At 40.0% G+C, this 27766-nt stretch overlaps 1 protein-coding gene across 1 annotated transcript; it reads left to right on the top strand.

Moving 5' to 3' along the window:
• Nucleotides 1-676: 676 nt before the first annotated feature.
• Nucleotides 677-26968, top strand: ccdc57 (coiled-coil domain containing 57). Its single transcript, XM_029528410.1, has 19 exons — nucleotides 677-819; nucleotides 2129-2251; nucleotides 3286-3429; nucleotides 4536-4623; nucleotides 6692-6793; nucleotides 6970-7118; nucleotides 7187-7258; nucleotides 8872-8994; nucleotides 9081-9239; nucleotides 9342-9504; nucleotides 10328-10420; nucleotides 17917-18199; nucleotides 19496-19566; nucleotides 19786-20008; nucleotides 20647-20735; nucleotides 21511-21645; nucleotides 22112-22292; nucleotides 23717-23930; nucleotides 25285-26968. Exons 1-18 carry the CDS (start codon nucleotides 677-679, stop codon nucleotides 23923-23925), a joined length of 2550 nt encoding a protein of 849 aa, XP_029384270.1. The 3' UTR covers nucleotides 23926-23930; nucleotides 25285-26968.
• Nucleotides 26969-27766: the final 798 nt, after the last annotated feature.

The following is a 27766-nucleotide window of genomic DNA, read 5'->3' as shown; positions in this document are numbered from 1 at the left end:
CACTATAGTGCCAAAGTCATGATGTCACAACTGTGTAGTCTCTATCCAATTCGCTTCTGTGGCTCAGTGCATTCTCTCATTTAACATCTATGATTTTAGTAACAGTCGCTTTGTGAGTACGGTCAAAAAACTACAAGTCTCTGTGGAAGACAAACCACAAGCCCAGCAGTGCAGGTATATATATAAAACACTAGAGCACATCTGTTTAAAGAGTCTTCTGGCCTGTTGTTGTTACAGAATGTAACAACACAGCTAACAATACAGCTAGTTGTGACCTCTAAGGTTTTTGTACTGTTAAGCCATGATTTAAAAGATAAAGATTTTTTTCCAAAATTAATCACCATCATTATGTAAACAGATTTAGTAATCTACAAGGGCTACTGTGGAGAAAACAATTTTGTTAATAGCTTAACCACAAATGTAAGTTTTCTTCTGGTGTTGGTTTTACATAGTGGTGGATAATCACAGAATCTCAAGTTCACTGATTTGAGATTTCTAGTCATTGTGAACTTCTCCCCAAAGCACACAGGTTTTACCTTCAATAGCATGAAATAACTGCATATTTTTCTTGGCAGACACTTGATTTGTGATGAAAGAAAAAGTTAACTGTATGCATATAATATTGGGCATTGTAATGCATGCTGACATATATTGTGGTTAATCGGTCTGTCCCGGTATGCTGCCAGATGGGGACAGCAGACTGGGTCTGGAGACTCAGCTGGCCAGTAAACAAAGGGAATGGAAAGAGCTTCAGGCTTTAAGGGTTCATCAGCTGGAGGGTTCTCTCAGAAAGGCCCAGGAGGAGTCCTCCTCCCTCAGGTATACTCCTCAGCCTCCTTTCGCAATAAGATTAAATGCAAACTTGTTTGAAAAGTATCACGTAGGATTTTCCAGAAAATCTCAGTCTTCACCTTTGAAAAGAGAAGATGAAATTGAAATGAAAGCTGTTCTGTTGAATCAACACCAATCCCCTAATTTCATGTTATTTCCAGAATTGGTTCATTTAGATTTCATTTTTGGTGAGTCAGTTACATGAGTCTTATCTGAAGCCCATGTTGCACAAAGCACTTCTCTAAAGTGAGCAACACTGTTGTTTCCTTGAGTATAACATTGTGTAAAGCTAACCAAACCACTTACAGCACACACACACACACACACCATTTAAAACAGATGTTCATGTTCCCAGAAGAAAGGCATTTTCAGAATTTTAAGACTTAATTTTCAAAGTGAAATTAATTGAGATACATGCAGTGACACTCACACACTTGAATTACCACTTTTTACATGTGTTAATGTAAAATTTTATCCATAGGCCTTCAATAGTTTTTAATCTGTGGTCAGTAATCTCTCAGAATTTTTTTTTTTTTTACCCAAATGTTAAACTTCAAGATGCACTTTTTATTGAAATCTAAATCTACAATCTGTGCACAAATAGTCCTTTATGGGAATGCCATATCTGCATTCTGTAAGTTTAAGTGGTGGGAGGGACGCGCGCGTGTGTGTGTGTGCTTAAGAGCCTCTGGAGTTAAAGAATGAAGATTGAAGATTTTGACAGCTAAACTGAACATAAAAACTTCTTGTAACATTCACATCATATGAACTAAATTTGCAAGTGATTGAAGCAAAATCCTTATCACATTCCTCTTTACATGAATTGTGCAAACTTTTGAAGTCTGCTTTTGCGTTTGGAAGTTTGGAACCAAAAACACAAATGTTTGTACCAGACCAATGTTATTTCACTCTCTTTGCATGCTGTTTTCATAATGTAAGAATATAGCAGAAAAATAATTTAAGTTTGAAATAATTTCAATGTGTATAGTTATTGTATATTAAATCTTATTAGAAATAAGATTTACTATGTAGTTGTCAGTACAATGTCAAGTGTTTTCTACTTGTCGTAACTTGACAGTTTTACCCGTAAAAATATATTTATGATGTTTATGATCCTACACACAAGTTAGAAATAAAAACTTGATATTTCCAAATAAACAGGCACACCCCCCCACACACACACACACGCGCGCGCGCGTGTGTGCGCATAGGGTTTGCACATATGAATTCATGGCTTTCTGGCCAAATACATTCATAATAACTTGTTACTGTAACTGTCTAATGCTTCATTTGCCAGGGAACAATACCAGCAGCTGAGGGAAGATTTCCAGTTCAACCTGGTCATATTGGAGGAACGAGACCGAGAGCTGGAGAGATATGACGTCATCACTGCCAGGGCTCTTACTTTGGAGCAGGACAGGTACACTTCACTAGGCCGTCTATTGTCCATATTCATGGGTCACATGCAAATTAAAAAGCAATGAAAGGTAACAAAATATTTGTTAGTTTAAATAATATATCTGCAGAACTGCTAATTCCAGGAAAATCCATCAGTGCAAAAATACACCAAATACGCAGTCTATAAACATTTAACACAAAATAAAATAGATTAAAAATATGAGTGCATTAGGAAGAAATGTATTTGCTCATATGGGTAAAATAATCTTCATTAGGGTTTCAACTTAAATAAATTGAATTTATTTCTTGAATTTATTTATTTATTTCTTTATTTCTTAACTGTTGAATGATGTGTCATTTACACACACATTTGTCACAAACACACACAGTTGGTGGACTAATTTAAGGTACTGTCCTTGACTTTCGAAAGCAACTGCAGTTCACTCTCTTCACACTCTTAATCACTTGCATGTAAAAGCCACATTTCCTAAAACTCAGCAATTTGGTATATAAACAGGCACAATTTTACCAAACGCATATAATGCAAAATTAAAGCAGATAATGACTTCCTAAATTTTGCTCCATCTTAGAAAATAGTTAATATAATGAAAGGACAGCCAACTAATTTTTATGGTTTTGCCTTTCAGGTGATAGCTGAATTCTTTCAAATCCATTTCGACCCTACCAATCATGGTACAAATTTAACTTTTACGTTCTATTCTAACCTCATTTCTGACTCAAATGAGTTTTTGCAAATAAACAGTCAATCATCAGCATTATTTGATTAGGTTTAGGCACACTATATGCTTTCTGGTTCATTAACACTATTTATATATATTAATTTACTCCATAGCTATTGAATAACAAGGCGTGTTTCTTGTAGTATTAAACCAATTCAGTCATTCCATAAAAGCATCAAATTTCCCTACCCAGTGTATGTATTCTGGAGCATTTTAATTTGTTCATTGGGTTGGGTTAGGCTGGGTTATAATAAATCCAGCAGGATCAGATCAACATCAAATCTAAACAATACTGAAATTCTGCTGTTATTTTCAGGCAGAAGGAGCTGAGGCAGCTCCGCACCCAGGTCACCAAGCTGGAGGAGATGAGAGCTAGAGAGGCTGAAGAAAGAGAGGAGGAGTGCAGGATGAGCCGAGAAAGTGCGACTCAGCAGAGGCTGCAACTTGAGCAGGTGAAGAGGTGAGAGGAGGTGCTCTCAGAAGAAATGAGTTTTCAAAAGGCTTGTGAAGATGTGGATGGAGGGCTCGGCTGCATGACAATGTCAGGTGAAATTTCTTGAAGGAACACATTATCTTAGAAGGAGCTTAAGACTGAATGTTTGAATTGAAGTAGATGCTGCAGACCCAGAAATCTCTCCGAAGGCAGCTTTAGCAGGTTTAATTTATAGATGGTCCCTTAAGGTGACCTGCTAGAGGAATGTTACCCCTTGTGGCCCAGCTCACCTCAAGATAAGTCAATGATCAGATCTGTTGTGTGTCCCAATTATTGAAAAATAGATCATAAAACAGGGTATGCAGTAGGGTGTGGCTACTGTCTGATTGATAAACTGTAACACCCAAAGAAACCAAGGATACAACACAGAGTTGGACAGATCCAGCCCTCACTCCTGGGTGTGGTTGAAGACATTATTGGTCAATTGGAGTCTCTGTTTTTAAAGAAAAGGAAAACTCTTTAGAAACCACAGATTGATAGAACATTTAAACGTGCACAGAATCAGCCAAAAGGTATAAAACCAAAGTCAAAGGATGAGGAAACACACGAGGGCACATGTAGAATTAATGATATAGCACACATCAGTTCTTTACCACAAACCACAAGCTTCCATTCTTATCAGTTTTAAAGTTTGCGCCCTTCTAAAAGTTTGTTTGCTCTGAACACAAAGTTCAGAGACAATGTCTCATCACATCCTCCACTTCACTGGCAAGCTGTGGCTTCTTTAAAGACTAGTTAGTTTTAAAATTTCAAGTGAACTGGAAATGTATTTCATAACTTACCAGGAAATTAACTTACTAGTAAGTCTTCCTGGTTGTGTTTTTCATTGGGGTCTTGAGATTTGGCACATTTCTGTCTGTGACCATTGTTTAAAAAAAGTTGCTAGATGGCATGGTTAGATGTCACCAACCCTAAAGTAAGGGACATAGGATTGTTGAACTGCCCATGACCGTGACAGTGATTATAAACTAGTCAAAGTTATGCGATGATTACGACACCACTATTAGATCTCTGCAAATGCACAGCTGTATTCACAGTCAAACTCAGCTTTTCTCTGTCTGTGTGTGTCTTAGCTCTATTGCTGAAGGTTGCGAGAGGGTGAAATGGGATTTGCTACACAGAATAGATGAGGCAGAGGTGCAGATGGCGTTAGAGAGACATGTGAGGGCACGCACGCAGTTCCCTCTGGTGACGCTTTGTTAGTGTTGATAAATTTTACATTGTTTTGAGTAAGTCTTCTGGCTTCTGCTTTTCCTCACAAACATATTGTTATATATGAATATAAATGTTAAACAGATAGCCAACACACTGGCACACTGATATGTGAGATATATCTTGTATTACACCTCCTCACAGCTGGCATTGTACAGTGCACAGCCATAAATAACTGGCAGAGAAGCTAGGCATTTAGACCTTTAGAATGAACCCTGACAAAAGAGCCAGCACTCTCCCTGACCACTGTCTGTATATTTTGGCTTTGGCACAGCACATGACCAAGTAGGTATGTGTATCTGTCAGGTAAGATGAGCAAGTGATAACAACTAGTGACAGGTGAGTGACTTACAAAGCTAGTTTTGGCTCTGGGGAGGGAGAGTGCTTTTTATCTGATACTCATCAAGTAACAAGGTGAAACATTCTCTCTAAAGGCACTCTAGTAAGCACCAAAACAAGGAGAAAACTACAATAATGGAGGAAAGACATTCAACTGGCCCCGTCCTTGTTTTTACCAAATGCCTGGGAAGACTGAGCTGAAGATTAAACACTTCAGGGGGAAAAAAAAAAGACATATTTTTGTTACTTAAGCAATATGTGATATTGCTTTTATACAACAGTTGCAACAATTCCATCTAAGCATGGATAAATATTTAAAACTTAATAAATGTAAAAGTGTCCATTTGCCATTCTGTCTTGTAAAGCAGACTGGAGTAGATCACAAGGATGCTTTGCACACCTATAGTTTGAAGCAGAAATCATTATGAATCAAATCATTTAGAATCAGGTCATAGTCCCAAAAATTGGAATTGAATCAAATTGTGAGATAGTAAAATATTCCCACCCCTAATATTTATTATAAATAACAGTGAAGCACAGCCTTATATTTCCTTAATGTTTAATTGTACCTATAACAGTTGCACATGAATAATGAAAAACCGGAATGAATAAAGTGGGATCTGCACAGTGTTAATGGCATCCTCAGCTTCATATCTCTTTGCCAGAGTTTAGAGAAAACAAGAAACTTGTGTGACAAAAAAAATGGCCCAGACTCAGTGATTACCTTCCTAGTAACAAATTTTCACCCTGCTCTATGTGCACTACAGTGTAGGTGATAGCTATCATGTCTTTGGGGTCATCAGGTGGGAACCTCCTTTTGTCTGTGTTTCGTCTAGTTAGGCCCACAACACCTCCAGGAGGCTAGACCGTGAACACTGGCGTCCCAGAGTCACCCCCCTAATGCCAACCATCACCACTCCTCACACAAAGACAGTTATCTCAAACAGCACGACTGTCAACTACTCTGTCCTCTCACCAACTGCACCAGTGAAAGCGGGGTGGGGATACAGACCCTGGTTCGGATAGGGGAGAGAAATAGAAGAGGTGGAGATAAAAGTAGGGATGGGATACAGACCCTGGTTCGGGTAGGGGCATGAAAGTATAGAGGGTGCAGGAGGTGGAGGCAATACAAAATACAAACTACACTAGCAGATTCAGCAACTAAACTCACCTGAACAGTCCTATACTCAAACAAAACCAACACACCAACCCAGGCCAACTCTCCTAGGCCACCCGCATGCTGTCAAAGAGGTTCAAACAGGCCACACCCTCCACTTAAATGCACTTCCCCCTTCCTGAATTTCTTCCTCTGTTTCTCCCTAGAGTCTGACTCTATCTTAAGAGCTCCCCCTGTTGGGCCCCCAGCTACTATTACTTCGTCTAACCCAAATCCACTGACTGGATCTTACATATTGATTTGTCAATAGAGATTTTGTCAGCTAAACAATCGGAGCTCACCTCTGTCCTTCTCATTGATCACTATATTCACTATGATAGCCAGAGTCTCATAATGTCTGGAATCTGGATAATGTGGGAAGCAGAGGACCCTAACCCTAGCCAACACACACATAAGCATCTTATTTGTATTTAGCATAATTTGTTCACATATACATTGTTTAAAAACACTTGAATACTCTTTAAAGTTGTAAAATATGCCTTTTTTTATTATGGCCTACAGGAGATGACAGCAGCTTTTAAACGTGAAGTCAGGCAGCGGGAACATGAGTTCAACATGAAAATGGATGAAATGTGTGCCGTGGTACTTTCTCATGAACTTAAGGTGAGTGGAGCAAAAGGATGATATCTCAATTGTTGATGTGGTTTTCTCTCAAGCTATGTCATGCATGGTCTATGGCATATGCCGTAAAACAGAAACATGTATACTGTAAACAAAGTAGTTCTCATGGTCATATTTTTATATGCCATTATGGTGTATTACTGCCCCTCCTTTTCCAGGTGAAAATGCTATCAAAAGAGACTGAAATTCATTGCCAGGTTCAACTTCAGGCTACAGAGGCTCTCAAAGCACAAGAGGAGTTCTGTCAGCAGATACAAGCCCAGCTACAGCAAAAAGACCAGGAGATCAAGCGCCTCAACAGCCTCAAGTACTATATGCACCTGTAATGTGTAAATCTGCATGTATTTGAGGAGCACTGACTGTCGCCTGTCACAGGAAAACGGAGCTGGATCGTGAGGTAAAACGGATGGAGACCAAGCTAAAGAAGAAGGATGATAACATTAAGAAGTGAGTTGTTGGAATGAAAGGAAAAACATCCAAATTTAATTTACATTATCTAACAGTTTGTGATGTTTGAAGTTCTGTTTCTGTTATAGCCATGAGCAGAAGGAATAGGAGACACCATAATTGTTTGCATTTATGTTGTCAAATTGGTTGTCCCTCTTTCCTGGTGAGTGATATCACAGGTGGTGGACAGGGTCAAACAAAATAAACGTCCTGTCTTTTATCAACTTTGGATCTGATTCCAGTAGGAAACTGAAATAGGTGGCACCTTCTAACATAGACATGATTCACACAGCAGGTACTGGATCGATGCAGAGGCCAGCATGCCGTAAGGTGATGGGTGGAGTCTGCCACATGATTAACAACATCAGGCATAATTCCTTCGTCCTGTGGCGAAAGTGTTCAGTGTGAAGAGTTCACCCTGATCCACTGCAGGCAACACACAACACAGGACAATGACAAAAGTTTTATCAGTGAACACCAAGGTTACTTAAAATGTTTGTGTTCATTTGGTGTTTAAGTGTGCTTGAGTATGTGTGTGTGTGTGTTGTCCAAAACTGAGAGGAGGGACAGAAAAAAAGATGGTCATCTCTAGGAAAATGAAGAAAATGCCTACTGAGCCTTTAGCCACTACCACTACTAACAGTATTAACAATAATAATGAAGTTAATGATAATAATAATAATAACTAGTATTGACAGATAGAGTGCAGACAGTGCCTTTACCCCATGCCTCTTGCAGTGAGAAACAAGAGATGAATTAAGTCTCTAACCTTCATGAATTATTTAGCTTGTCCCCCACGGCAAGATCAAACGGTATTGGACTTGGGGACTTAGTTTGAGTTTTCACATTGGCTAAATGAATGGCTGTCCTGTTGGCAATATTATTGCAGAAAGTTTTCAGTTTATGTAAGTGTTGCTTTTCAAGAATATTGTGTAGTGTTCCTCAGGAGCCCAAGTGGCATTACTGTACTCAGGCACAAACACAAAAACAGGAATATGCAGTGAAGGCATTTTACTCAAACTCTGGCAAAACCATAAGGAAGTATGAACAAGAACATAAACAGGAAACCAACAAAACACATAACCTAGAAGAAGAGCGATGAGACACAGGTGAAACTAATCAGAATCATAAATACTTTATAATTCCCCAGAGGGAAATTCTGCTGTCTGATAGCTTACCCTTTAATAGTTAAGGAGTTGTAAAGACTGATGGCAATGGGAACAAATGATTTGATGGTAAACTGATGATCATCAATCAGAGGGGGATGCAAGAAAACACAAATTGCAAGCTTTGATGATTAATACAAGCTGCAAATGACAACAAAAATAGATAGATGTACTTTATTGATCTTTATTTACTTACACTACTTTATTTATTGATCGGGAAAAAATATATAAATGTACAATTTTTTTAAATAAATTTTTGTATGATAAGTAATTATGTTAAATGATAAAATGGTGAAATGTACTTTTAATTTGAAGTCACCCGCTGCATGTTTTTGTTTATTTATTTAGATATGGGGGATTTTTGTACAAAGACCTAATCCACTCTAGATATAGTGCACAATGTCGAAATGTCACTTCTCATTTCTCACACTTTGCCTTTCTGTCAAGATGCGAGAGTGCGGTCCAGGCTGCAGAACTGCAACAGAGAATAGAGTTTCTTACTGCTCAGCTATGCCACATACAGAAGGAACAGCAGGATGCCATCGAGCAGAAAGATCAGACAATCCAAAGGTGAAACTGACACCGACTGAAAAAAAAAAACATAAAAACAAAAACCATATTGCCATTAACCACAGACACTGCGTGTGTTTTCAAAGGCTTCACAAAGAGTTGGAAACAGTCAAGACCAGCTGGGACAAGTACATGATGGAAGTGTCAAGGAAATCAGTTGTCAAAGACACAGAGATAATCGCTCTGCAGGAGAAGGAAACTAAACTAAAGACTGAGCTGGAGAGGAGCAGGCAGGAGATGGAGACGTGAGAGGACAGATTTGTTATGATTACATAGCTTAGAAATGATGATGTAAATGACCTGGTCCGCGTTTAATGATTTCTAAAAATGTGGATGTCTGTTGTCAGGTACAAGCAGCAGCTGAGTGCTGGATTGAAAAGGGAACATGCTTTAGGGCAAGTGCGAGTCCAGGTGGAGCTGGAATGGCAGAGATGCTGTGAGGACATGAAGGCTGAACTCTGCCTTGCTAATGAGCAGCTAATTCAAGGCCTGACCCAAGCTCGAGATCAGGTCAGCCTCTCAAGCATATTACACAGTGTGCAGAGATGTTGGGGTTTTACTGCTGCATACCTGAACATTTTACTATGTATTATCAGATCACCACATACATCATTGTGTCTTCTCTAATCTCAACTATTTCAGACAAATCCCACCTCTGACCTGCACCTACAGGTCACATGCTGTTCCTGGGATCAATATTAAGACTCAGAATCTGTCACATTAACAGCACATGTCACTATAATGTACAGTGGACAGATTTTTTCCATAAATAGGGGTAAAATTGCAGGTTGACAATAACAGCATGTAAAGGCATGATTGACTTTTTACCTGTTTTTGGGGTTTAAAGTGTTGCTGTGATTAGCAAAATCTCCTTTGGATAAGATTTGGGGTTTGCATGTCTTCCCTCCAGGTACACCAGCTTCCAGATTTCTGAAATGTTTAAGACATAAAACACAGGACAAAATCAGGAAAAATCGACACACTCATGTCACTGAAGTACTCAGTTTGTAGTATTGCACTGTATGATTTTCTCATCTTCACCCCCCCCATAGACCATTTAAAACACTGTGCTTCGTTACACTTGAATGAGTTCTTACCACTTGTTTCAAAGCTTTTACGTATCACATACAATCATTAAAAGACTCATTAAATCTGTGTGATGGTAACAGCAGCCGTGCTTTTGTTCATAGTGCAGGACACCACAGTGAGTGTATTGATCAGTTTGCTGAGGCAGAAATAGCAGCACTTTGGTCTCTCGTCTGCTTTAAAGTTAATGACTGTTAATGTAATCAATAATGATGCTAATAGAAGTTTAATTTTGGTTTTGTATCAGGCAGAAGCAGAGCTGAAGGAGAAAGAACAAGAGCTGCAGGACCTGACTGTCTTACTCCGTTCTGTTAAAACAGAGAGAGACCATGCCATACAGGTGAGACTACATCCACATTGACAGAGCCAGAAATTAATCATGGTCATTTGCGGACTAAGTCTCTCAACATTAAAACCAACAGGGATTCAAAATATAAATTTTAAAATGCCAGCCAATGGTAGAGTGCATTTCCATTCTTAGTCCTAATCACTGTGACTACTTATGAGTCCCACCCATGGTGCTTTGCTGCACTTCATTCCCTCTCTCTTCTCTTGTTTTTGACAAACCCAAAAGCATAAAACAAGCTGCACTTTAGCACTGCAGTGGGCCAGTGTTGCCAACTTAGCAACTTTGTTGCTATATTTAGTGAGTTTTCAGACCCCTTTAGGAACTAATTTTCAAAAAACGACTAGCAACAAATTTAGCGACTTTTTGTGGTATCGTTGGAGACTTTTGGAGACTCTGACGTTAAAGCACGTATCACCTACTCTTCTCAACGAGCAGTGTGTGCTGTCGTGAACCTCTCCCCCATCCCACAGCACTCACAGGCAGCCCAGTCCCTCCCAGCTGCAGTCAGAGGAGACGTGTACACTCTTCCACATCCACACTGCAAATTAATCACGCATGCGCAAAGCCGCCGCTGGTGTTGAGCCCGCGGGTTGAACCAGGGCGGGAAATAAATGTAAAACTTTCTTTGTTTATTATTCACCTCGTCCACTGTGTGTGTGCCTCTCTGTGAAACCGAACATGTCTCAGTCTAAGCTGTACAGTAAAAAATAAGATTCAGTACGAGACACTTACAATTGGTTTTCAGTGTCTCCAAAGCGAGGCCTACAAGGCCATATATGAGACTGATATATGAAATATCGCAGCCACCCCCCCGCCCTCGACCTGTGGTACGAGGGATATGAAAATTAACATGAGTAGGGGGGTGTAGCTTCATTAATACTAACATACTCATCCTGCTGCAGCCAGGTTTCTGCTATACAAAATAAATCAATACGATGATCAGCTATGAGATCATTAACTAGTAGAGATTTTGATGGTAGTGATCAAATATTCAACAGTCCACGTTTAATCACAGTGTTATTTGAGACCGAATTTAATAAAATCGGCCATATTCCTAGAAATGAGAGCGGCCCCGTCCACGGTGGGATGGACACCATCTCTCTTAATCAGACCAGGTCTCCCCCAGAAAGCCTGAAAGAATCCATGTAGCCCAAGTTGTTTTTGGGACACCAGCTCGACACCCAGCGGTTCAATGACAACATGCGGCTGTTCATGTCATCACTGCTCAATTACTGCTACATTGGTGAGGTTTTATACAATATGTACAATTATTCTCAAAACATCCTGTATCTAACATGTTTAAAGTCTGTGCTGGGTGAGGTACAGTTGGCCATCAACGCTTTTGAGGGAGAGCAGGTTGATCCTCTTAAGCTACTCGACAGCTTGGTGAGCCTGATAAAGTCTGTGAGCAGCAGGGTGCTGAATCCACTGGCAAATGTTGATGTGCTCAAAGGGCCAATAGATGGACACATCAGTCCCAAACCATGGTTGCTTGGTTACCTTTATGAGTCCAAGGCAGCTGAGCTCCACCTTGCACCTCAGGACGAGAACAATGTCAGAAAGTGGTGTGTAGCCTTCACCATCTCCCTCACTAATGAGTTGAGGCTAAGACTGCCAGACAACATCGAAGCATTGTAGTACACGTCAATTTTCAATGTGGAGGGAACACTAAAGCACAATAAGAGCCCTGGAGAAATTGTAAACATCAGCAAACTCCTTGGCTACTCCCCTGCAGAGATACACAAGATTGTCCAGCAATGGTATGTCATCCATCTTTGTAAATGGAATGAGACAAAACACACACTGGGCTTCTGGAGTGAGATTTGGAAGTTCAGGTATGCACAGGGATGACCCACACTTTCCATGAGCCAGCGCAGCCTGTGTGTGTTTGGATGGGGGTCTGGGAAAAAAAAACAAAACAATTAACCTACGTTAGGGCCAGACTAACATCATTGTCTCACATTGTGATTTTTTGTTGTTTAAAACCAAACTAAACTTAAAAAACCAAAACCAAAAAAAACCAAACCTCAGTAACTCCACCAAATTGTCTCAATTGGGTAATTTTTGCCGGTCCCATGTCCAGATAAAGGAGGAGGGTTGGTATTGTGAAAAAAAAAAAAAAAAAAGAATCGACAGAAGAAAGTTCATTTGTAGATATAAACATATTTGGGGTGTTTTTTACTCACTTTTTGTCTCTCACACGACGTTGTTCGTCTCCCTTATAGCGTCCGTTACAATTTGGCCAATTATGCAAATTAGGCGATGCGGTCACTTCTTCACTTCACTTCACACAGCGACTTCTAGTGACTTTTAGGACAGCCAATAGCTACTTTCCTTACTAAGGAGTTGGCAACACTGCAGTGGGAACTGTTTCATGGATGTAACATTGTACAAGCGGTCATTAAGTCTAAAAACTGGTGAAAACACATGGCAATACTTAAATGGTTAAATATTTTTAGATAGTTTTCAGGTACAGAAGCATCACAGTCTTATGATCTGAGGAAGGCATCAGAGTTTAACCTCTTTTGGTGTAAAACACCCATGCATAAACACTGTCTTAGCTTTTATGTCGAATAAGAAGGCTCAAAGCCAGTTCATAATTGGATGGAAACATAGTTACATAGGAAAAACAGGCTTTCATCTCCTGATGGCCATTCTACTACAGCAAATATTTTTTGTGGATACTAAACTGGTCATCAGGACATATTGGACCATGGCCCACTGAAGAATAAAATATTAGACAGAGAAAGGCAGACAGTGTAGCTGCTTGACTCACTGACCTTTAGTTCCAAACTTAAGCTTTTGTATCTTTTTTTTTAATTGACCTTGACAGTCTTCCAAGAGTGAATACAGGCAGGAATACTTGGGGAACATGAGTAAGGGTATGATATGCATCAAATGATCCAGCTTGTTTGGAGTCCAGGGACTTGGTGCCAATGGAATTCACAGTCCCATTTTGCATCGTACTACTTAGCCATTACCGTAGGTCACCTAATGCATCCTGAGGTATGGTGGCCTTTCAGTTGGGCTTAGTGCTTTCCCAACATACCAGCCTGGAAGAGTTCCACAGGCTCTAACAGAAAAAACAAATCAATCAGGTCCTGTACATGTACACCTTCTCAGATGACTCACAAAGCACTCAAGCTAAATACTTTGAATGAAGCTCCACAAGGCATCATGGATTTCTTTATTTACTATCTGAAGACATTCAGCTCCACATTTCAACTTTCTCTGAGAATGTAATATGATGTTGAATCCATTCAAGCACACATTTGAATGCAAGTAACTGTTTACAGGAATCATACGGGACACACCTGGTGTTTCTGCAGCCTCTGCAGCAATGCCAAAAAAATCTTACATACCTTTAAATTGTTTCAACATCCCCAGAAAATTAGATTTAGTTGTTGACTTCAAGTCACATAGTCAGTATGAACACTACCTAAAAGAGCAAGCAGTGCTTTCCCAACCAGCTGTAGACTCACAGTCATGTCAGAATGTCACATCACCCCAAAATGCTTCAAGTGCTTAAGTTCCCACAGGACTAAAAAAGAACCGTGGTACAGTCCTAGCAGGCAAAATAGCATCAGTGACCTCAAGTGAGTGATCTAGCTCTGCTGACTCAGGATTTTGTACTGTAGTGTATATTCTGGCATTTATAGTCCTTTCGAAGTGCTTGTCGGATGGTTAGATAGCATCAGAAAATGCCACTCCAGACAACTTTGTCAACGGTAGATTGGAAAAGTTAGTTTGGTAACAGATTAAAGATAATTAGTAAAGAAGATTAAAGCAGATTAAATCTAGAGAGATGGCTGTTTCCTGGAGGCAACACAGCAAAACTTTGTTTGAATTAAATTCTCAATAAATGTACCACGTGTAAGAAATGCAGTAAGGTTTCCCTTCAGGCATGGCATTGAAGCGCATTAGCAGTAAAACTTGTTTTTTGAGATGATGGACCTTTCGAATGTTTCCTTCATTTTAGACTTTCTACTTCCAGGTTGCTATTTAGGATTGTTGCTTGCCTTTTTTTTTATTTGTTTCTTTGCTGACAATTTTATCCTTGATGGTTTACTGTAAACAGTCTGCAGAACATCTATCTCTGTTGGCTGCTCTGGTGTTCTGTTATCCTCACTTTGTGGAATCACCTGAACATTTTATCATTTAAAAAAGATTTTTATACTATACATATACAATATACTATTGTGAAAATAGTAACAGTTTTACTAATGGTTAATAGGTAAGCAATACCTACAGAGTAAAGAGAGAGACACAGGGGGAAACAAACTTTAATAAAAGGAAGTAGTAAAGTAACGGGTGCGGTATGAACCCAGATGCAGCACATAGAGACGCAGAATCGGTTGAGAAGTCTCAGATTTATTCAGAGTATGGCAGGAAGGCAAAGGCAGAATTCATGGTCAGGGACAGAAGGCTGGGATGATTTACCAGGAGACAGACAAAACAGGTCATTCAGGAACAGGCAGGGTCAGTACCAGGAAATCAGGCAGAAAAATGCTGGAAAGTCTTGCATGGCAAAGAACAATCTGACAACCGGGTGAGTGCAAGGCTGGAATCTATATGCAGGGCTTTATTTGTCGAGATGAGCTGCAGGTGGGTGATCAGGTGAATAACGACAGGTGTGAGGAGTATGGTGAGAGGATGTGGCTTTGCAAGCAGAGTGAGGCAGGGGCATGTGAATGGAAAAGTACTGAGTCCAGGGTGAGAGACTGGGGCACACTTTGACAAGTATGATGTAAATATAGAGAGAGTGTGAAAAATAAATACACTCATATTGTCACACACACATACATACATGTAAAATGTACTTCTGACTGTCCAGTGAGCTGGCGCTACTGTGACCCCCATAGTCAATAGAAAACATTCTTGTTAAATTTGTCTTTGTGTTGCCTTTTGTCTTGAACTTTGTGTGTTATTGAACATGTAACCCACATGGTTACTAAACCAATTTATGTAATTTAATAGTGTTACCATACCTCACCACAAGGTGGCACGTCAGCTACACAGAGTACACTCTCACTGACCCGAGACGCTGACTAGAGAACCAAATAGCAAATGAGCCGATGAGCCTTAGAACGAGTCTTGTACATCATGTCGAATGAGAGGAGCCATTTCATCGAGTGAGCCTTATGAGAGAAACTCCGATTGTTTTATTTGTGTGTGTGTGTGTGTGTGTGTGTGTGTGTGTGTGTGTTTTTTTTTTTTTATCGCTGGATTAGGAATTCAGATCCCGAACTGTGGCGGTGCACGGTGTGGCCAGCCGTAGGATTCACCACCGAGACCCCAGACATCATTTCACTTTACTCTCTAACACAGATAGGAATTGAACACAAAATATACCAAATTTAATAAATCTTGCGAACTGAGCATTACCCACATGGAACAGAATTGAACGGAACTCTTATCTTATAATAAAGAAGGGACACTTTTATTTAATTAATTTTTCAATAAAAGAGTTCTATTTTTTTTATAGAACTAGTTTTTTTATTTTTTCATACAATGCAAAAATATATTGTTAGACAATAAATTGTCAACTGTCACCTTCATGTTCCCTCATTTGAATTCTCTCTTGTAACCTCATAACCTACTCTCTTGTAACTCTTGTAACCTAGAAAGAGTGTAAGAGTATGTTTTTCCAAGCTGAAAAGTTGACACTCCATTGTTTTTGTCTGTGAACATTGATATCATTCTACTTACCTAAGACTGTGGTAAGAGTTACAGATACAATTGTATCTGAAAATGTCCAAGTGTGCAATTCACTGCTTGTAAGTGGTGGAACTGGTAGTGAAGTGATCGTGAAGTATTTGATTAACTGGAACTGTATGATAAGATTGAGAGGGTAATTAAAGGTAATTAAATTAAAGTTACCAGCAGTGAAGCTAAGTTCAAACACACAACTAGTCAAGTTTATTTATAGAGCACAATTCGTACCCAGGGTAAGTCAAAGTGCTTTACAGATACAGGGAAAAAAATAATTGAATGAAAAAAAAAAAGCCTTAATACAGTTCATATCAAATCAAATCAAATTTCACTGATGATCAGGGATGCAAATGCATTTCCTACCCTGGAAGAAGCCAGTTTTCATTTCTTGCTGGATCCAAATGGTTTTCAGTAATGGACCTGAAATCTGGATATTATCAAACTGAGATGGAGGAATGTGATAAACCTAAGACCACTTTTGTGTGTCCATTTGGGTTTTACGAATTCAATCACATGCCCCAAGGCATTACAAATGCCCCCAGTACTTTCCAATGATTGGTGGAGAGGGTCATGGATAGCATCAATCTGAAGGAAGTACTGGTGTTCTTAGATGACATCATTGTGTTGCCTGAATGGCCTGAAACTCTCACCCAAAAAAATTATTTCTTCCAGAGGTCAGTGCAGTATCTAGGTCACATTGTTTCAAGCAGAGGGGTAGAGACTGACTCAGACAAGGTTAGTGCCACACGTGGCCTAGACCTCCAACCCTTGGTGAGCTCAAGTCCTTCTTGGGCTGTGCAGGGTATTACTGCTGCTTTGTCCAAGACTATTTGAAAATAGTCAAAAAGGACCTCACTGGCAGTGACCCACCATATTGGAAGGGCCCCAGAACATCTAGCCCGGGAGGATACGTCCTGTCCTATCTCGAGGAGAGGACATACTTTGTTGAAATTGGCAACTGTGTCTCAGACCAAATGGCTATGACCTGTGGGATTCCCCAGGGATCAATTCTGGTCTAAACCAGACTTGGAGAGACTTAATCCATGCTTTTGTCTCCAGCACGTTAGACTACTGTAACTCACTCTCTAAACAAGCTGTAAGACAGCTGCAGTACATCCAGAATGCTGCTGCTCGAGTCCTGTCTAGAACCAGGAAATACTATTCATACATATTAGTCCAGTGCTCAGGTCTCTGCATTGGCTTCCTGTCGCTCAGAGAATAGACTTTAAAACAGCTCTGCTTGTTTACAAGTCTCTTCATGGTCTAGCACCAAAGTACATCTTTGACATGCTAGAGCCGTATGAACCATCTCTTGGGGGTATCCAGAGTCAGGACTAAACATGGTGAGGCTGCATTCCAGTTTTATGCTGCTAAAGTCTGGAACAGTCTTTCAGAAGATGTGAGATGGGCAATGACCTACATCACCTTAGTAGAATCCCTCGCTATCCATTCTGATGCAGTTCCACACACCGATGGAAATAATGATGTTAGGTTGTTCTACCATACCTACCTATAATCTGGAAGATGTGCAACAATATCAAAGGGCTGACCCAATCATTGGGCAGGTTTTCAAAGTCTTGGAGGCACTAAGGGCACTAAAAACAGATAAATACAGTTCGGCTTCATCTTGTTTAAAAAGGGGTTTTAGTAAATATAATGTAGTAAATATACCACAGTAAATGCAGTAAGCCTATATGTAGTAAAGCATAAGTAAAAAGCATAAATATACATCCACTCCATTTAAATAAGTCATATGCCTGTTTATCTCCACACAGGGTCTCACACCAAAAGTTGACTTTCTGGCATCAGAGCAGATCCGTCATCTGCAGGAGCAGAACAACATCCTGCGTGCTGTGGTCACACAGATGAGGAAGGAGATGGAGGGTCTCAGCCATCAACCACCCCCTCCCCAGGGCCCACAACAGCTCTCCCCTTCCCATATAATTCAGCATCTAGGGTCCAATCACCCCTCTTTCAACCTCCACACAGCTGATGCTCAGAAGGCCATTGGCCCACCTCCCCAGTCCACTGATATCTCCTCAAAAGTCAGCCCTGCAGGTGTGGACAAGGCTGTCTTACAGGAATGTGACTGATGCAGTTATCATGCGTGCCAAGTTACACTTACTATTTTTTTGCACCGGGGGTAGTTTGACAGAGATAGACTGCAACTTTGGCTTATTCCAAGCTAATTGTAAGGATAGACTTGTCCAGGTTATACCCTGCCCTTGCCCAATGTGAGCTGGGATTGGCTCCAGCACCCCCAGCGACCCAGAAACAGATAAGCAATAGAAGATGAGTGAGTGAGATAGTCTACTGTAAATTTATCATTCGCAGACTATCATTTGTGTCTGCTGTTTTGACCAACCTAGCTGTTTTACATTTTCCATTCAGAAAATTCTTTATATTAATGACACTGGTGGATTAAGTGAATTATAATCAGCGTCTGGATGCTTGCACTTGCACATGCAGAGAAATTCATCTTAGTGTGGCTCTTGAATTGTCATATTAGCAGCTATTGGTGGGCCGAGCCAGGAATTACCTACTGAGCGGACACCGAAATACATTTCTCGTGGTTTTGTTGTCACATATTTTTTTAGAGCAATTCATCCAACACTTATTATTCAGGGTCACGGGGGGGCAGAAGCAATTCACAGCTGACGTTGGGTGAGGACAGAATTGACCCTGGACAGGTCATCAGTCTTATCATAGGGCCAACATATATGGATGAGCATCTGGAAAGGCTCAAGGCCAGGGATTTCAATCTAGAACCTTCTTGCAGAACCCACTGTACTGCCATACCACTGTGGAATAAACCAGCACAATATTATTGCTTATAGAATACAAAGAATATTGGTTTTTGTGTTCCTCAAAACAATATAATCATTGGTGGGAAAAAAGTATGTTGGCAGTAAGTAAAGAAATAAGTGGTTGGCCTACATGAAAAAAATTGCAATTATTTCATCCTAGAAAGTAGGAAACCACCACTTGGACTAATTGTGATAGGACTGTTGGTAGTATTAGAAACAACACAAGATTTACCGGTATGAAAGAATAAAACCAGCAAAATAGTCATTTATACTCTAAAATGGCATCATATAAATGTTTGGGTGGTGAAATGAGGATACTGTTCCCTGTTTCAGGCTCACCTCAGGAGGGGAGGGGAGGTGGTGTAAATTAGTTGAATTACTAGAACACTAAGTTGCCAGTTTATCAGTGATGTAGCTAAAGTAGAGCAGCAACCATCCAAAAAGCATCTCAAAGCATGTCTATATAAATGTGTACACAATGAATGATATGCATATTAGTCAATTTTTATTCTTGATTTGACTTTGACCTCTGATGATCTGTTTTCAGAGAAAACAACTAAGCCTCAGCAGGACAAAAGTGTACAAACAGAGTCTCCTCTCACCAACATCACAGAAAAGGTACTGAAGGAAAGGGGATTCGATATGTTGAGTTTATTCAAATCTGACCTGTGACTGTGAATACATTTTCAACATCAACTTACATAATGTTGATATAGAGATCATTATTTTCATTGTATTTCAGTCTAGATGCCAGACTATTAAAGGGTCATTTATCGGTCAGGGAAGTTATTGTGTAAATTGCTGCAGCAACCGATTTTCTCTTTATCATCTCCCCAGAGTGCACTGCCGCAACAGCTTAGAGAGGAGAACCTGCACTTGAAGCAGCCGCAGATGTCAAGTCAGTTTCAACATGTTCAGGGTCAAAGAAATCATCCCCCAAACATGCACACCAGGCTGAAGAAGGCAGCGTCCTGCATAGCCCACTTGAGCAGAGACAAGCAGCAGCTAATAGAGATGTGCAACAGCCTTCGTGCTCAAATCACCAATGCTGGACTAAAGGGTACAAAAACAGACACATACAGTAAATTAAAGAATAGGCCCCACTAAAATTAAAGGGAGAACATCAGTAGCTACAGCAACTGACCAGATAATAAGTACAAATCATCACTCAATACCAAAACCTCCAAACCTCTAAGAATGACCAAACCTATATGATATATTGTGTTGAGTTGTTTGTTTTTTTGTTTTTTTTTATATTATCTGAAATACTTGGTTCTAAAACCCAGAGAAATCTGTCAATTACATCACATCATGCCTTAGGACTGTGGTTCTGTGAAAAGATTTTCTTTCATCCAGTTGTAAGACACATTTCTAAACGAATTTTTAAAGTATTAGTCGTTTTTGACTATGTACACAAGCCGGATGTAAGATTAATCATCACATCTTAAGTAGTTAGAGAAAAAGTGTCTGTGAAGAATTCAGCTCCAGGTAAAAACCTCACAAGTGATTGAGTCAACACCAGGTAACACCTCTCATAGTCACACAGCAGTCTCAATGTATGTCATCTTTGAGGCCCTCTAGTGGCAGACGTTACAAACTGGGCATTTATTATTGTTATCATTATAGCTCATGTGAGGACAAGTGGGGAAAAGGGGAATGGAAAGCAGCCATAGATCTTTAAAACACTATGTGTAACAGAGCCAGAGCTGCCAGAGAAGGAGATACAAGGAGACCAACAGGACCGACTATCTGCTCTGGAGAAGCTACAATATCAGCTCACCACACAGGTACCTCCTCAAGGTCACTCCTTTACTCCTAGCCTCCCACATTGTTCCCTTGCAGGTTGTTCTCTTTTCATGTTTTCATGTTTCACCACTTCCCATTCATCATGTGAGGGAATTACCAGGATGTTGTAAAAATTCAAAGTTATTATGCAAAGTTTTTCCATGTTTTATGAATTGTTGTGTCATTTTCCAAAATAATAACACAATCCGAAAAAGTGGCAAAACAGCTTAGTGGCTGTTCAGTACCTAACGTCTTATATTTAGAAAACACGTGTCAATGTGGTTTGAAATGTATATATTTTTTTCTAAATATCTAAATATCTTCTAAATATCAGATTATGTGAGGAACATACCAGTTGATTTTTCTTCTCCCAGTCTAAGCTCAGCCTCTATATTTAACACAGACATATAATTCATTTCAAGCTACTCATCTCATTCTTAGCAAAGAAGTGTATTTCTTTAAGCTGTGACAGTCCTAATATCAGAATAAGTCTGAGGAAGTCAAACCTCACCTTTTTTCCATGCTGATATCATGGTGTTATTTTGTGTTTACCTTATCTAATAAATATTTCAGAACTCAAGAGTAAAAATAAGGGAGAACATGCAAACTCTACGTAGATTGAATTAAAGGGTCAAGTCCTTAACAAGGTTGTTCAGTGGGGGAATAACATGAATCATCAGTATGGATAGGCAGGCTAACATGAAGAATAAGGCTGGTGTGAAGCATTTGTTTTGCCAGCAGGGAACACAGTGGGTCCACTAATACACTTGTGCACAGGAGTTGCGGTACGTGCTGAGGCAGAGGCTCCGTGTTGATTCTGACCATCTCTTCTCTGAAACCCACCACCAAGGCGCCACGAGAAGGAGTGCTAACCCTTGGTCCCAGAGTTCCAAAACCACAGAGAGGTCTGAGGTAACATCAGTGCATCCGGTCGAGGCAGATGGCCGCCCCCCCTGAGCCTGGTTCTGCTCGAGGTTTCTGCCTCTTAAAGGAAGTTTTTCCTTGCCACTGTTGCCAAGTGCTTGCTCATCGGGGATCTGTTGGGTCTCTTTAAATAAATTTATAAAGAGTTTGGTCTAGACCTGCTCTATATGTAAAGTGCCTTGATGTAACTTTGTTATGATTTGGCGCTATACAAATAAATCTGATTTGATTTGATTTGATGCTCCAACTGCTGCATTCGTCAGTACACCCATCAGTTCACTCTTAGTGTTAAATAGATATCCTCTCTGAATTTACGTTCAGACTTGTATATATTGTATATATAATCAAGATGTTGTACAGTGAGACATTTTCTATGTTTTCTCTATAGTTTTCACACACCCTCTAAGTAAAACATGTTTGATCAAATAAACTCTCTTATTCTCTTCTTCTTCAGAGCTCCAAGAACAAAGAGAACACTCATCCAGTCAGCAGGTCACAGAGTCTAGTGGATATGGGGTTACAGCCCCACTCAAGTCGATCAAGGTCTCTGTTGTCATCAGCTGAATCCCTACAATCTCTGAAGGAACTGTGGGACAAACTAGACCATGCACTCAGTCCATCTGTTTTCTCAGGAGGTAGGCTAGGCCCAGGAGCAAACTATTTAATATTACTCTTTTACGCCTCGTTTACACCTACCTACACCTCTTGTACTACAAAGTACATGGTCGGGTTGAGAAATTGAGAGAGAGTGGGGAAAAGACGGTGATAATAATGATGATTATGATGATAGGGATAAGGAACAGCAGTGTATACGTCACAGTTAGCACAGGGATCTTAATGACTACTTAGTTTTATGTCTCAGAGTTTCTGTTGAAAATCATGAAGATCTGTCAGACCCCACACAAGTGTGGACTCTATCCAGATGTTTAAAAATTGTGTCAATAATCAGTAATCATCACACCAGTGGGCACAGTACAGCTTGTACCCCTGCACCCAGTGTGAACATCTGTGCAGTGGCTGGATCTGGATCCGTGAAGGACAAATGGTACAACTGTTGCCTAATGTCCAGTTCCTGTCTCTGTCAGTTCTTCAGTGACCTGATTTTTAAAAAATTGTGAAATAAGATAAATGAAGCAAAAAGTTACAGTACACATTTCATAATTGCTCAGAGAGGGTCAAAAAGTGGGTGAGTAAATATTAGAGTTTTGCACCAGCTTTCTTTGAAATCTGATAACAGGAGAAATTAGCTGAACTGGACGCTCCCTGGCGCACCAACACACTTTATTTTTATTTATACAGCTCCACTGTTACATTAAATGAAAATATTCCACATTCATATTATTCTCAAAAAGCACAATTCCTCCCAAAAAATCATCTCACCATTAAGTCCCTGGTACAACCAGTAAACATCAGACAGAAACTTTTGTCTGGAGATACAGTGAGAGTTCATATATTTCCCAGAGAGCTAGAAAACGCCCGATGGAAACTGCTTTCTGTGTCCAATGTGATCAATAGTCTTTTTCCTTGACTCTTTTTCTGCCCCACACATGTTAGAGAACCGACTGTTTATCCATTTATCAATATAGATGTAGCCTCTGAGTGTGAACAGTGACGCCATTGCTGAAAGCCTTAAACTTGCATTCTATCTAATAACCATTGAACAGTCAGTGGTGGATTCACTGTAAAAAGAAGCCAGGTTGTGTTGAAGTCGACAGGAAAATGTTCATATTTTTAAAAAATTCCTCGTGATTTTTATGGTCTTAATCTCTAGTTTCAAGTCTTTAGCACAACATGATGTTTGTTGTTTTACATGATCGCCCCCATTAAAGTAAATAGACCATAAAGCAGGGTATGTGACACCAGACACAAAATGAAGAGCAAACTGGCCTAAATTATACTGATGGTCACCAGAAGACAAAGCAAGGGTCAGATTAAATGGTAAATCTAAGTGAAAAGTGTGAATAGTTTAAATGCCACTGATGTGTCTGTGATGTGTAATGTGTGATAGTGTCTTTTGTGACAGTTGTTCAAAATTGACCGCTCTTATCTGCACCTAAAGGTACACCTGAGCTGAGCAGAAGGGTGGAGGGTGAATCTGGTGATGCTGGGCTCCCAATAATGGTGCGTGGAATCAGTGCTCCCATTCACAGCGAGTCCCAAAAGGAGAGGATGAACCCCCATAAAACACAGTTACAAATGACCAAGACCAGCAGACCAGGAGCGCATTGCAAGATCAGTAAGATCCGAAACTACAACATTAAAGACTAAAACAGGTACATATATCAGCAGTAACTTTTCTTTGGCTGTAGACAAGCTTTGTCAAAGCTAATGTCATCAGTGTTACCCTGGCCAAATAACATAAAAATTCTACATTACAAACTAGATGTGTGGCCAATGTTCCCCCTAATTTGTCATGTGTCTAAGTAAACACACAAACTCCCTGAGCAAATCAGTAGCACCGACATGCACTCTGTCGCCACACCAGTATTTGTCCAAAACTGCAGATATTGGCTTATTAAAAAATAATCAAATTATAGCAGTAAATTCTGTTAGATTACTTTTAATATAAGTGATTTGGCCCACTTACAATGAAAAAGAAAAAATCTTGTTTTTCTTGAGCTGTGTAGTATGTTGTATGTCAAGGTGAGGTTCCAGCTCTGGAAGAATTTAGACATTATGTGCACCTTGCAGAGATCAAATTTAGCATTTTCCTGAAAAACTTTCATTGAATGAACTGAGTGGCTAAAAGAAAAACTATGACTATAACCCATCATGGAAAAAAAAGCTAGGTGGGTTGCAGCACCTTGGCAGCACGTGTGAACGACCAAGTATTTTGTAAAAGGGAACTTGAATGTTTAGAATTGTCCACAGTTTCCTGGAGCAGTGGGACAGCTGGTCTGCAGCAGCACAATGAGCACAACACTGACAGCTTAAATACACTGCCATGATTCAAAGAGTCTTGATTTTGTGTAGCAGTAAGAGAAATCTGTCATGAGTGTAGCATCAAACTCCAGCTGGACTCCTTAAACTAACCATGATATCCCCATTAGTGTATAATGTTCTCTCATATGGATCATGGGACAAAACATCAGGAGATATCAGGCTGTATCAAATGAAATCTTATCAAGCAATATAAGATATAAACTCATATAGTCCTTAAAAGATTTCATAATAGTCATTAATTCATCTTCTACCACTTATCCGTTCCCAATCCCAGCTCACACTGGGCGAAGGCGGATTACACCCTGGACAGGTTGCCAGTCCATTGCCGTGAATTCTTGTTTGTTTGTTTTTTATTATTATTATTCAGAGTAAACACAACAAACTTGTGTGACAAAAAAATTACCCGATTCATTGACTAACTCCCTAACAAGTTGTACAAATTATTTTTACTTAACAATTTGTGATATAAAATGTTTTTAGTTGAACAGTGTGCTCTATGAGTTTTTTTTTTTTTTTTTTACTATCAAAACATACTGACTGCAGAGAGTGAGATGAAATTAAACTGAGCTCTAGAACTTGCTGTCTATTACTGTATGTCCAAGTCTGTAAATAAAAGTAGTTGATTTCAGATCTTCTCTGCTTGTCAATAGATCTCACACAAAATGTCAATGTGTCCTTTTACAGGCTGTTATCTCTGCCCTGCCACAGAGGGCAGTGATATGAAGGAAAGCCACATTTTTCCTGCACATCATGGTACAACTGGAAGTATTTTATCTGCGCTTTTTTAGCTTTTAATTCATTCAATATTTTTTTTTTATGATTTATGGTTAAGGTAAAGGTTCTTGAAAATTTTTTTTACGATTTATGTAATGATTCTTTCTGCCTTCTTGTAATTTTTTTAATTTATTTTTTGTATCTGTAAAGCACTTTGAATTACCCTGGGTATGAATTGTGCTCCATGAATAAACTTGCCTTGCTTTGCTTATATGAAATGATTAGCTCCAGTAACCCCAAAAAGTCAGACAAGCACTTCTTATGACATCACCGCAATGGCTCCATCCTTTATTCACCCTATCTTCTAACGGCACCCTCCAGTCTCTTCTGATTGGATATAGGCTAATGATTGGCCGATTCACATGCTGTTCAAAATTCACTGACTTGTGAAGCCATATGTCCCGAAACTGGGCCGCGCGTTAACTTTCACTGTCAAGCTAAGTGCGAAACACGAACATAGTTCCTCACAGGCTACCAGGAGGATGAGGACTAATCGTGTCCATACTGAGGCCTTATATTGTCAGAACACAGCTGCCAATAAATCAGTTACTGTTAAACATTATTGAGCCTTCATAAATATTCACATCAGGACAGATCATAGCGAAAATACAATTTAAAATTGTCCAAAGATAAAATGGTGCTGATGCTCAGTGTGAAGTAGTCCTCTGAGGCTAATCTGTCCATCACCCATCGCGGTGGTGTGGGGCCAGGACACACCTGATGGGGCAGCTCACGCCATCCTGCAGTTCACCTGAGTTCGTTTTTCCACAAAGACAGCACATAAACACAATAGGGCTCCGTTATTACATTTGGATCCGGTTGCAATTACACGAAGCGAAAGATATCTTCTGTGTTCTGTGTTTAGCTCATATTAGACAGTGTATGTCCTTGAAGGTCTGGAATTATAAGATAACCAATTCTCTCCGGTTATGTATTTATCATCATCCATATTAGGAGACAGATGAAACTTCTCAGGTCTGTTGCAGTGGATACACATCCACAACAGTACTCACACACATTATTTAACAGATTCTAAGAACAAGGCATGGACAGTGGTTGGCCTGTTCATGTCACTGGTCACTGGCCAATTATATTTAGTTGCGTGAAAATCCCACCTCTGTACCGGGCAGGCCCAGCCCTAGAAGATAAATGTGAACATTTTCCAGATATCAGGCCTCTTGCTCTTGTGGGAACAATGTCACTTCGAGCCCAGCGCTGCCTTACTTTACCTGTGACCATAATAAACGTTTTATCTGTGAGCTGAAGATTTCTCCAGCTCGTTCTTGGGCTTCTAACGAAAGTATCAGGTCAACACATGTCTTTGGACGGTGGGAGGAAACTGGAGTACCCCGAGGAAGCCCCCACAGGTACGGGGAGACTGTGCAAACTCCACACAGGAACCAAACCCGCAACCTTCTTATTGTGGGGGCGACAGCACTAACCACTATGCCACCATTCTGCCCTGTGTAACCCTAACCCAGATTTCACAATATGTGCTATAAAAATATTTTATAAAATGGGTGCTGCAACAATAATTTTACTTAACAATGTGTGATATAAAATGTTTTTAGTTGAACAGTGTGTTCTATGCGTTTTTTTTTTTGTTTTTTTTATTATTATCAAGAATTAGATGAAATTAAACTGATCTCTTGTTCTTGCTGTCCATTACTGTTTGTCTGAAAAGTCTGTAAATAAAGGTAGTCGATTTCAGAACTTGTCTGCTTGTCAATATATCTCACACAAAAGGTCAATGTGTCCAGGCTGTTATCTCTGCCCTGCCACAGCGGGCAGTCGTATGAAGGAAAGCCAGTTTTTCTGCACATGATGCTATATGAAATGATGAACTCCAGTAACCCCAAGAAGTCAGACGAGCGCTTCTTATGACGTCACCGCATTGGCCCCGCCTTTTAATCACCCTATCTTCTAACGGCACCCTCCAGTCTCTTTTGATTGGATAAATGCTCACACCCCCGTTTCGTGATTGGCCGATTCACATGTCCAAAATTCACTGACTTTGTGAAGCCATGTGTCCCGAAACTGGGCCGTGCGTTCATTGTCTAGCTAAATGCGAAACACGAACATAGTTCCTCACGAGCTACGAGGAGGATGAGGACTAATCGTGTCCATACTGAGGCCTTATATTGTCAGAACACAGCTGCCAATAAATCGGTTACTGTTTAACACGATTGAGCCTTCATAAATATTCACAACAGGACAGATCATAGCGAAAATACAGTTTCAGATTGGCCAAAGATAAAGTGGTGCTGATGCTCAGTGTGAGTGAGGTAATCTTCTGAGGCTAATCTGTCCATCACCCATCGCGGCGGTGTGAGCGAAAGATATCTTCTGTGTTTATTATCTTGTCACGCTGTATTTTTTTCTCCACCTTTTT

Source organism: Echeneis naucrates, chromosome 19, assembly GCF_900963305.1.
Source record: "Echeneis naucrates chromosome 19, fEcheNa1.1, whole genome shotgun sequence".
Taxonomy (NCBI): domain Eukaryota; kingdom Metazoa; phylum Chordata; class Actinopteri; order Carangiformes; family Echeneidae; genus Echeneis; species Echeneis naucrates.
This window is presented reverse-complemented; position numbering and strand designations above follow the sequence as displayed.